Source organism: Lampetra planeri, chromosome 28 (assembly GCF_965212315.1).
Source record: "Lampetra planeri chromosome 28, kcLamPlan1.2.h2, whole genome shotgun sequence".
NCBI classification, from domain to species: domain Eukaryota; kingdom Metazoa; phylum Chordata; class Hyperoartia; order Petromyzontiformes; family Petromyzontidae; genus Lampetra; species Lampetra planeri.
In genome coordinates this window covers 1,118,896-1,131,065 of record NC_136134.1, presented here as the reverse complement: position 1 = coordinate 1,131,065, position 12,170 = coordinate 1,118,896, and the positions used below count along the sequence as shown (strand labels likewise).

At 49.2% G+C, this 12,170-nt stretch overlaps 1 protein-coding gene across 1 annotated transcript in view; it reads right to left on the bottom strand.

Moving 5' to 3' along the window:
- Nucleotides 1-12,170, bottom strand: part of LOC144728304 (eukaryotic translation initiation factor 4 gamma 1-like) — a 135,377-nt gene that overhangs the window by 54,998 nt on the left and 68,209 nt on the right. Inside the window, 2 exon segments of the mRNA XM_078607637.1 lie at nucleotides 5,883-6,098; nucleotides 9,454-9,474. Coding sequence (XP_078463763.1) covers nucleotides 5,883-6,098; nucleotides 9,454-9,474 — 237 coding nt within the window.

The following is a 12,170-nucleotide window of genomic DNA, read 5'->3' as shown; positions in this document are numbered from 1 at the left end:
CGTCCGTCCAACTTTCACAGAATCTAGTTGCAAGTCCCATCGTACAGCGTCCAGCGAGGCCTCATTCTTACCTTAAGAATTTAGGGGCACCGAGGTATTTCACCGAGGCATCTATGACCTTTGACCTCAGGTCAGATAAAGTGTCGCTGCATGCTAACGCACCATCACTTGAGTGCCGTCTGCTGGACAAAGTGTGCTACCGAGTCCGTGCAACGCCACTGGCTATACCAGTGCCAGCGGCAGGCCAATCTCTGTGGGCAGACACTCCCTTTGTCAGTGGGGCAGGCAAGTGGCGGGCGTGTGTGACAAGTATCTGTTGCAGATCAGGAATGTATGTAGAACGTCTTTCACAGCATACGTAGCCACCTGTGCTAATCGGACGTGCGGGGGACGGACATACCCCCATCCACAGGATGTGCTCCACTCTCCATTGAAATATAACGTGGGATCTAAGGTGGAGCCCATGAGGGATTACTACACGAGGCCTTCCTCTGATGTGCGCGTCCTATTTGCATGGATGGATGACTTTCACATGGGAACAATATATTTAACAAATTGGAGGTGCCCGGGTGATTTGGAGAGAGCAGTGGTTCTCGTTTAACTTTGGTGGGGGGGGGTGGGGGCTGATGGGACACCAAGGTCAACAAGCACGTTCCGAATGAAGAGTGCCACACAACTGTCAGGTCTCCAGCATCGTCGACAGGACCTCCTTTTCAGTAACTCAATTGAGGTAACTCCACGCTCAGAAACAAAAACGCCGTTAACATCCACCATCCGTGAGTGAAAAGCAGGGTCGGTCAACACAGGAGGCGGCAAAGAAGTCCAAACGAGTTGGGATCGAGCAATTAAAACGTTACTTGACCAGCTGACACCGCAGCCGAGTAGAAGACATCCAGAAGTTGCTTTCGGTGGCCACGCCGCAGAAGTCGACAGAGCACCTCGGTGCCGCACGGCTCAACTGCGAAACCCAACGCCCCGTCCCTCCCGAGCCACGACGACGCGACACCAGGCAACGTCAACCAAACGCGGCAAACTTCGTCAGCTGAGAGCACGGCAACCGCTCCTACTTATAGGTTTACCAGAAGCGGCCAGCTTGCTTTACTAAACCAATGATGATGTTGCTCCTTGTTTACGAGTTTAAATTCCTACGGCTCAATTAACCTGGAGGTTTATTTTTTTATACCCACCGCCCCACCTCTACATTAGGGAGTGGCGCGGTTCAGGGACGCTCCTCGATTTGAGATGGCACAAAGCAAAATCATCGCCCCTCAATGCCAGACTCACTCCCCACTCACAAGCTGGCTTTCAGTTGCGTTGTGCCACACGAGCAGTTTACACCAGGGGGTACGCGCCCTCCGAGTGTGTGAGACACGATGCGACGGGAGGCGCTTTTCAGTTGCTGGGGCAATTAAGCGCCACAAATGCAAATCGTAACATTATTATACAAGTACCCAAGGTGGTATTAATACTTGGTCTGATTTGGGTTCTTCGAGAAATGAAGAGTTCCCTGGCTCATCCTGCAGAGACATTATCAAAGATCCACGCCGCCCGCTTCACAACGGACGTTAAAGATCCCGTACAGCGATATTCAGAAACAGTAGGCCATGCGTCACTATTTTTCATGTTGCCAGGTAAGGCTCACCGAGCTACATAAACTCTTTTTCAGAAGCCACCTGGCCACAAATGATAGCTCAACAAAGTGGCTTATCACGTGGAAATGTATAGCAGTCAAATTCTCTAAACGCATGTTTCTGATTACAACCAGCTTCTACCAGGATCACCAGCAAAACTTCATGGTACTCGAATCGTAAATGTGGTGGGATTACTCTCCAACACACAAGTGTGCTGAACTAGTAACTAATTGGCACGTTTTGTGCACGTGACAAACCTTTCTAACTGGCTGTCGGGTGAAGGGTTTCACGTCATATTTATATTTAAGCCATCTAACCCAAAAAAAAGCCTTTGTTATTAATAATATTGGTCATGAAAGCCTCCTACGTGTTAAGCAGCCTTATTATTAACGCGCACCACAGTACCTTGCGCATTTGCCGCGTCCTTTCCAGGCCTCACCCAAGATCGTCTGGTGGGCACGGGGGAATCTTAGGCACGGCTATACATAGAAGGGTTCTTGTGGGAAGTGTCTCACCTGCTTAACGGGGGAGGAGAGGCTGGACAGAGGTGGCCCTTCACTCTTTTTTCACAGGTCAATCGATAAAATATATTTTTAAGAGGATAAAAATAAAGGGAATCGATAGGCAGCTATTAAAAAAAAAACTCTTCCTCCCGACTATAGATTAAGATGGTAACCATATATAGACAGGGGTGGGGTGGGAATGGAAAAACATTTTAAAGAGACGTTGATGAAAATTTGAAACGAGTCAAAAATGCTATATGCAGCAGAACTTTATCGGATCAATTCCATGGTGGCTGTGTGGTTTTATATTGTTGATGGTGACCTGTTAATGAACAGACATTGCTATTGGATGACAGCCAAAGCCGACTTTAAAATGGTGAAATTTTACTGCAATTGTTTTTGCTGGAAACAAAGGTGTCGTCTACGTCGGCCCGGGTAACACACGGCACCGGGGAAGTAAAAGTTTGCATTCGGGTCTGCAACACGGATAAACTTTGGTTCACACCACGCTTGAAAAGTGTCCCTGAAACCCCAGCGACACTTGCTCTCATCTTGCCAAACGTCACCCCCCCCTGACACAGGAGCAGAGCCGATGAATGGCCTGATCCTCTATTTCATCTAATGTCAATTTTGGGCTTCTAAGATTCCTCGGGCCGCATCCAGTAACTGAAGACGCTTGCTGTATATAACCCTGTCAAGTGTTTTGGTCACTACAGGTGTGTTTTCCCAAAACAAAGACCCCCCCGTATCGCCTATAACAGACTGTTGGGGAAAGTGCTGTTACCGAGCATCTATGAAGGCCGACAGCACACAAGGGAGTGGGGGGTGGACAGCACCACGCCCGGCCACCTTTGTCTTCCCAGTGGTGATGTTCACACACCACACCAGGTACTCATTGGAGGCAGAGTCGACCTAGGGTAGATAATCGTCATTGGTGTTGGCCGTGAGTAGAAATCTACCTCGGATCGCTGGGTTCCTAGCGCAGGGTGCTAACCGTTACACACTGCTGCTCCCCACACACAGACACGGTACTCCATTACTACATCGGGATCAACCTCCCCACAAACCTGTTATCCCCAATTGCCTTTCCATGACGCAATCCTCGCCCGTGCGCACACACGACTCACTCGAGCGCTGCTCCCGACGCCCCTTGCTCGGGAGCCTCTGGAGGCAACATCCGTTAACTCGAGGCGCGTCTCACTTAACGAGCACTCTTCCTACAAAAATTTACGATTTAACGAGAATTCTCTATCCAGGTGATCCCCGACTTATGATGGCTCGACTTGCGATCCCCTACTCGTATCTACTACCGCTAACGGCTGCTACTGACGAGTCTGCACATGTCATGCGCTAAGCATCGCCACACTCGTCGCCAGATGGCACTGCTTTGCATTTCCAATGTATGCATATGTACAGTATAGCCCATCTGTCTGAAGCTGCGCCTTGAGCGAACGCATCTCTTTCGCAACGCCTTTCACTTTTTAGCAAATTTTCTTCACATTTTCAAAGATTTGCCTTTCGCTTTGTCTTAGAAGAGGAAATGTGATGCACGAGCAGAAAAGTACTAAAGGATTTTCAAATGTGTTTGTTTTTACTTAAATGTTTGAAAAAGTTATTTTAAGCTACAATATGTGTTTGTTAGGGTTATTTTCATTCATTTTCGTGGTCAATTTTAGTGTTTTTATGGTATGAAATGGCTTTCCAGGAACGGAACCCCAATGTATAATATTGTACCTATGGGAGATGAGGGCTCGACTTACGACCGTTGTCCAGGAACCAATTCGGTCGTAGGTGCGTGGGGGGGGGGGGGGTCACCTGTATCATGACCAATTAGAATCTCGACCAATTTGTTCACAAAACAAGCCAAATGTTCGCGTAAACAAGCGATCGACAGCGTCCCATGGTGGCCGGGGGGGGGCGGCACCGTGGCCCGCAGATATGTTTACCAGCTGTGCTGCCTGCATGCGTGTCATTCGCTATGTGGGGGAGGGGCCTCGTGGTGGCACTGTCATGGGTGGGTGGGGGAGGCGTAACCCTGTCACGCCCCCCCGCCTCCAGTAACCCATTCACCCCCTCCGCCTCGGGTAAGCCTGTCCCCCCCCCCCGTCTCCAGTAACCCATTCACCCCCTCCGCCTCCGGTAACCCTGTCACGCCCCCCCCACTCCGGAACAACCCCCCCCACCCGGAGCTACGACCACAAGGGCCTATCCCAAAGACTCCCTATCAATCTCTCTTGCTCTACCGTAATCAAAACTACACCACCGCTTACAATAAACAAAGTATTATTTGGGTCTTCTGGTAAAGTCACGTAAATAGCTTCAAAGAAAATAACAAAAAACCACGACGTTTCGATCGCAACACAAGCGATCGTCATCAGGAAAAGGGGAGTTAGCCTCTAAAGGCAAACTGTTTATAAAGGTTTAAAACGGGCGTAGCCCAAGTGTCAGCAGCATGGGCAGGATAGCTAATGTTAATGTCAGGTATGTTGCTGCTAGAGGTGATGGTCGTAGTGGGTAGTGATGGTGGTGGGCTTCCCCTAATTAAAGGGCTGCCAGGTCTAAAGTGTAAACATTACAGACAGTTATGACTCTGCAAACTACGCTGTGTCTGCAGCAGTAGTTACATTAGGGAAACTAAGCAACATGTCTCGGTCCGTGTTCGTGAACATAAGGCAGATCTGAAACACGGTAGGACCAATACCTCAGCCGTGGCTGATCATTGTTTTAATGCGGGTGGCTCACGAAAGTGATGTCTCTAAGAGGAAGCTACTTTACAAACCCACACAGTGGCTTTTGTGTTACAATCCCAGTGGGCCAGGTTTGATTTCTTTCTCTATAGTGCAACTTCCATTACATTGACTTCCATTACATTGACAGTTCCCTCCAGGCCCATGTAACCCCTTTGTGCAAAAAGAATATCGTTCTCCGAGTCACCTGTGCTGAACATCCTGGCCGAGGCCATGAAGAAAGCACCATCTTTAAGGCAGTGTTGGGCCCGCTCCCGGCGCCGGTATACGCCTCGGTGCCAGAGCAACGCTTTGGCCTTACCAGGGACCTGTGACCACGCTTGGGCAGGACTCTTTTAAAGCCAAGCGACATTCTTGCCAAGTCATTGAAACCTACCGCCGCTTCAGCCTCCCAGGGGTGGGGGAACTTTTACCTTTCAACAGAGGGCCGATTTAGAACCCACGGGTTACCCTCTGGCGGGGGCCATGCGTTGACACAAAACACCTCGGCGATATTCATTAACAATGCGGAGATCACGACGACTTCACCCCCTGACTGATCGCACGAGTGCGCTTGCCTGCGCCTGCTGTCTTTATCTTGTCTAGTTTTAAAAGTGCCTTTACTAAGGCGCTTTACAGCAATTATACAATTTACGTGGGATGATAACGATTTGAAATGAAGACTTTGTTTATTCTTGACTTAACGCTTTCGTGACTGCAGGAATTCATATTCTCTGGGTCTTTCGGTAAAGTCATGCACGCTCACATAATAAAAAAAAAATACATATATAAAACACAATGATACGGTGTGGCTATGTTCCAATTCCCCAACTTTTGATGCATCTGCACCATCTGCAGTCCCCAAATTGGGCAGTTTGAACTCTCCATCGTTCAGTCACGCACACTTACCCGCCAGGCTCCACGAGGAATGGCACCCGTGTGCCGGCGCCGAGGGTGAGCCAAGCGCGGGACTATGCAGGGGAGAACAGGAGGAGGGGGTGCGCTGCTGAGACGGCACGCACCTGGTTCTGTGTGGTGAAGTAGTACTGGGGCCCCGTGCCAGTGGCCTGCGAGTACTGCATGCTGTACGACAGCGGGTTGATCATGGTGGGTGCAGCCTGCTGCGTGCCGGGCTGGTACATGCCAGGTGCGGGCGCCGGGGCCATGCTGCGCATGTTGGGCTGGCTGCCGGCCACGCGGGGTCCGCTGTTTTGGCTCACGGGCCTCGGCTGCATGAACTGTGGTGGGGGGCGGCATGGGGAGGGGGGGGGTAGCACGGGGAGAAAGAGGGGGTCAGGACACGCGTGCACAGACACACCTCGACTTAACACGGCGCCCCCTCTCTTGGCGACACTGCACCTTCGACCCCGTGCAAGGCCTACAATGAACGGGTGGGTGGGAGGGGCGTCAAGCTCTCTCAAGGCGCATTTCCAAAGCGTGAGTTCGTTTCGGAATCCACCCATTTACAAGGAGAGCAGGGTATACAGCTTCGTGTGCGAGTAGAAGAGCAGCTGCTTTGTTGACTCGATCTGCACAGGCCCTCCGCTCAAAATGGCCGACGTGTAACCGCTTCCGTGCGCTATGCAGGACGGGGAGGACAGCACTGTTCTTGCTGCAATTGCAGACAATTTGGGCCAAGGTGTTGCAATGCACGAGGAAAGGCGAGGGAGGGGGGGTTGGTCTACAGTAGAGGGGCGATTGCTCCGAGTCGGTAAACCTACGCGTCAATCAGCGATTGTAAACTGCATAAAAACTCCATGACAAAAGGTGCCAAGGCTGAGAGGTAGTCTAACAGCAGGAACACGGTCTACGCCTTGACCAGCAGTAGAACTGTGATGAATGTGGGGTCCAAAAACTTTCAACGTGGCTTCTCAGGAAGTTGTTCCAAATAGAAGTCTTTCCCACAGTATAATCCTTACGACTCCCATAGTCTCGCTTCACCAATCGCAGAGCAGCAAATGTGCCCGTCCGAATACACAACCACGTGAACGTTATTACCTTATCGGAACGTGTGCATTCACCTCCACATAGTCCTCGTCACTGCCAGTTGAGGCATCCCCATCCAATGAGGGGAGTCTGTTTTACTCTGCCACACAAGCCAATGGGGTACCCAGTATATGCTACCAAAAGCGACCTATCAGTCCGGCTAAACAATCGTATATACACGTGTGCAGACATAACGGAGATATATTTTTAAAACATGACTACGGTTCATATACCTTGGCCTTTTGATACAAAAAAGTAATCTCTAACTGCCATGTTGCATTTCAACCACGACATTCAAATGAAGTAAAAATAAATGTCAAACGAGGAAAATTAATAGACTCATTCTGACAAGAACGCCGACTATCCTAAGTCACAATCGGCAACGTTTAAATGCTCGCATCAAAATTCTGGCCACAGTTCAAGCTCTGTACTCTGACCACCCTGGAATTAGTTCTATCATTCTAAAAACCTCCCCCCCCCCCGCCCCACTTCAGTCATGTGGCGTTTCACTTGGGTGCCACACAAAGGCCACCAAAACTCCAAGCTGCTGTCAGCGTGTCAGCACTCTCGGCGACAGCGCCACGCTCGCGCAAAGCACCTGCAAATTAGCCCGATCCCTCTCGTCGAGCAGCATGCGACCTCTTAAGAGCCAAAAAGTTCTACGAGGAAACCTCTTTTTCAGAGAGCGGCAGGGCCGGCAGCCGAGCGTTTCGGAAAAAGTACTTGGCGACAAATAAAAAAAAACTCCACTCGTGCCGCATGGACGGCCGCTCCAGAGAGCGGAGTGCCGTGAAACAGTCGCCCGTCGCGACGCCGCACCGCAAAATTGACAGGGACAAACGCGCGCAAAAAAAAAAACGCCGCACCAGCGCTTGCACAAGGCTCCCTCATATGGCAAACGGGGCAAGCGTGGTGCCGACTCGTGGCCGACGCGCCACTTCGAGCTGCCGCAAGGCTCCCAGCCCACGACAGGCAGCCGTGCTAGTTCGCAAACCAATGTTTAAAATTTGCTGCCACAGCGTTTGGGACATTTGCACACTCGTGCAAGTGCACCCATCCAATCATGACAAATCCCAGAGAAGGATGCATTCGAGATTATCAACCTCATCACATTCGTGATTTTTACCATTCAGAAAATCAATTTACATATCTTGGGGAAAAAATAATTACACTGTCACAGATTTACAGTTTGAGATTTTCAAATATTTTCTCATAAGTCAATATCAAGTACTGTGTCTATATACACAAAATCACATGATAAACCTAATGGAGTACGTAGAAACAGGAGAAGCAAATGCAGAATAGTTTTAATCAATGGACAGGAAACAGAACTACCAGGGAACTTATCAAGGCTATGCAATAATCTGCAAGTCTCGAGAAACTCCAGCTCGTAACAGGGTATTATTTCGCTTTATTGAAAATGTATTGCTCACTCGGCATATGGGTGGCAGAGTGGTGCATAGTAGTAGCCGCTCGTGCCTCAGCAAGAAGGGCCTGGGTTCGATTCATCACCTCGGGTGCCTTTCTGTGTCGAGTTTATATTTCCTGTCTCTGCATAGGTATATCCCCCTCACCCCTCTGGGTTCTCCAGTTTCTTCCCATAGCAAAAACAAAGATCCCTCGTGTAGCCTTAACAGACTGCTTGGACAAGTGCTGTTAGTGAGCAGCACCTTTGAAGGCCGGCACGGCCAAAGAGGGGGTGGGTGGCCAACACCACGCACGGCCGCCTTTGTGTCCCGAGTTACGATGTTTACACATCGCACCAGGTACTCATTTGAGGTTGAGTCGACCTAGGGGAGTCCCAGGACCAGTGTTGGTCGTGAGCGGGAATCGAACTCGAGTCGCTGGGTTCATAGCGCAGCGCGCCAACCGCTACACTACCTATACACCCTAAAACGCGCAAACACACATACACAAAGTAAATGGTATTGGCCAAAACATCCCAATGCCGAAATATTACCCACAAGTGACGACTCAATTGGGACTACACGTAGCAATGTCGCCCCACTGACAACTTGGTTAGGACCCTACGCCACAAGTTGAGGCTTTTCTGGGTAAACAAGCATCATAATGGAATATCTAACAAACGCATCTTATCTTAACGGAATTTATATAGGCGCCTTAACCAAGGCGCTTCAGAGAATTAAGAATGGTACAATGTGTGCGAATGTAATGGTGGAGATGAGGTGAATTAAATAGAGGAGAGGAAGCAATGGGGCGAATCTGTGTGAATTTGGTGAAAGTGAAATTGTTGAAGGATGACGACGATGATTAAAGGATTGAATGAAAGGGGAATGAATGATCACATCATGAGAATATGAAGATGGAACAGGAATGGTGGTGGTGGTTGTTATGAGGGGGGGGGGAGGATGTGAACAAAATAAAATAAAACCTTTTTAAAATATGGGATCATGTAAAAAAATAACACTTCAGCAATACCACCTCAATGCACCTCACAAGAAGCAAAGCAAGATTTGGACAAGTGCTACATCTGACCCAGGTGGGTGCTAAAAATCCAGACAACATTGAGACACTCCCATAGTCAACACATACAATTATATATACTCCCGAGGATAAGCAAAGTGTTAATTAATAAAGGGTCATTACCTGGATTGGCCTGAATCCTCCCTTTGAGAGAAGAGCAGGCAGGTGTGGGGAGGAGGGTGGGGGGCAGGGGGTCACACGGCAAAGGAGAGGACAGACAGGAAAGAGAAGCCACAATGAGACCCAAGCACCGCACACACAAACAGCGAAGCAACACAGCACGCGGAAGCGTGGCGCAGCGGGTTGACATCCTGGCAACAAGGGCACTGGGTTCCCCTCTCATAGCTACAAAAACACCTTCCAAATCACTCGATTGAGATTACAAACAGCAGCAACATTGCCCCCCACCCCCGAATACAAAAACACTTGGCAGGACCTTCTCCTGACAAAAAGGGGTCTCAGCGAGGTTGTTATGGGGAAAAAAAAGCATAAGGGGCAGCAACACCCTCACTGGGACCGAGTATTCACCAAACGATTCCTTACGCTGGAAAAAAGTGAAATTCCCAAAGCATTGCTTTTGCAATGCAGCATGGTCAGCCACAGCGGTGGCCAAACAATCGTGATTTTGGTCTGCCTGCTTTGACAAAAAAGTTTCCAATTGCACCACCGTGGAGGGTGACGTGGAAAATAAATCACAAAGCCGAGTTTCTTCCTCTTAAGACACTGCCCAAACGTCTCCTCTCCAAAACGTCACCTCGCGCAACATGTAAGAGGAGGTCGTGGGTTCAATCCCGACTGACGCCTGCTGTATATTTGGAGCTTGCATGTACTTTGCACTCTCATGTTTTTGTACTGTTTGCTGTTGTAGCGTTCTTACCCGCCCATACTGGATATCTGTGAAAAAGAGCTTGAAAGCTCATCGGATTCCTGCAGTATAAATATTCTTATTCTGCATGGTGTCTCGACTAGACTCACGTTCCACACCAACTTAAACGACGGCTCAGCCAACAAACTCATTCAGATGCAATTAGCTTCTCATTGCCTCACTCGCTGCCATGGTAGCCCTGCCCACAATGATAAAAAACTAACCGCACCTCCAATTCGCACGGTTGGCTACGGACAGTGCGAAAGTTCAACATACGCACAACCTCCCACTAATCTAGAATATTATTTCTTTTGGTTTGGACTTCATTTCCCACAGTTTTTAACTCTAGACCTGCACGTTATGTGCACAAGGCCTAGTTGTTAGGCACATGTACGCTGTTCGCAGGCCTTATTTTTTTCCCTGGGTTCTGTATTTCAACGGCCTATCTCCAGCTAAACCCGAATTAGTTTACTCCCGTCTGGCTTCCAAAGCCTTTACTGTAGGTGTCACACTTTTATAATTTGTATCCAATGGTAATAATGTCTATCACTTACAATACATAACTGCCATTACTACTGCAGCAACCTTGGGGTGCCAGTGCATCGCGATACCAAATCACAGAAATGCTGGACTATTGCACCCTTGCTTCAGTCTTGCATAACAGGGAAAGATACACATTTTGCTAGGGTTTAGACATTTTCATGCTCGAAGACAAATACACCAACATTACGAACGGTTGAGTTACTGTCGTTGCATTCAGGGCTAAAGAACTGGCAAGACTATTGCCAACCTACAGAATCAATGGGAGTCTCGTGATGCATCGGGGATCTTGGGCAGCTGAAACAAAGAGCGAGAGACGGGAGCTGCATTTCAGACAGGACTAAACATTTGATTTGACGAGCCACCTTCCTGACCACGCAATGGTATATTCGTGGATTCGGTGCACTCATCGTTAACGAATTTAACACCGGCTGACGGCTCGTGCATTTGACTGCTCGCCTCAGCCGCTCCCCGCCGACTCAAGCAGAGTAGAGCTGCATTGCGCCACCTGGGCGTGAAAGGGAAGCGTGGGACACGACACCTCACTCGCCGTTAATCCCGAGGATTTGTCACGTGCAGCTGCAACGCGGCATTCCTGGCCACAGCTCGCTTGCTCAAGAACAGGCCAACCGGTGGGCCGTCCCGCCGGGGCCGTGCGACACTCTGCCCCACTTACCCCACCCAACTTGACTCGTGACACAGGCCGATAGCAAACACGTGTCTAATGTATGCATGCCGAACTTATTTCACACCGTACGGAGCCAACCGTGCTCATATACTCGTGCTACGGTGCCTTGTGGAGACCGATCACTTCTGGAGCTACTGCAGTCATCAGCATCGTGACAACGCAGAAACTCCGTGGCACGGACTCCAAGGAAATGGCATTTGCAGTCAACTCAGCAGGTGGCGCTACTGTGTCCCACAGAGTGGCTCAACACATCCTGATGGGCAGAGTCCCATCTTAGCTCTCAGGTCATATGCTAGGCTAATTAAGGAAAAATCAAGTGTTTACACGATAGAAACATTGTCCTGTCGCGAGATGTCAACTACCTCGACTAGTATACAATGGGTCGTGGATTCGATCCACTTTGTTGAGCTATCATTTGTGGCCAAGTCACTTCTGAAAAATAACTATATAGCTCAGTGGGCCTTACCTGGTAAAATAAAAATACATGAATATAATAATAAAACACTAACTCAATGCACTTCACAATCCGTTTTAAACATGAGCAGCTGCCTGGGTTTGAACCCAGATTTCTGGCAGTGACACAGGAACCTTTAAAACAAACCACCTTAACATCAACATTTGTTCACAACCCATGGTGCAATTATATTTTCCGTCCAAGCATCCGGATTTTCTGAAGAAAATCTCCTTTGAGAGGCTGCATAAATGGCATAATGCGAAGAGTGGAAGCCGGGGAAAGGGGAATGCGCA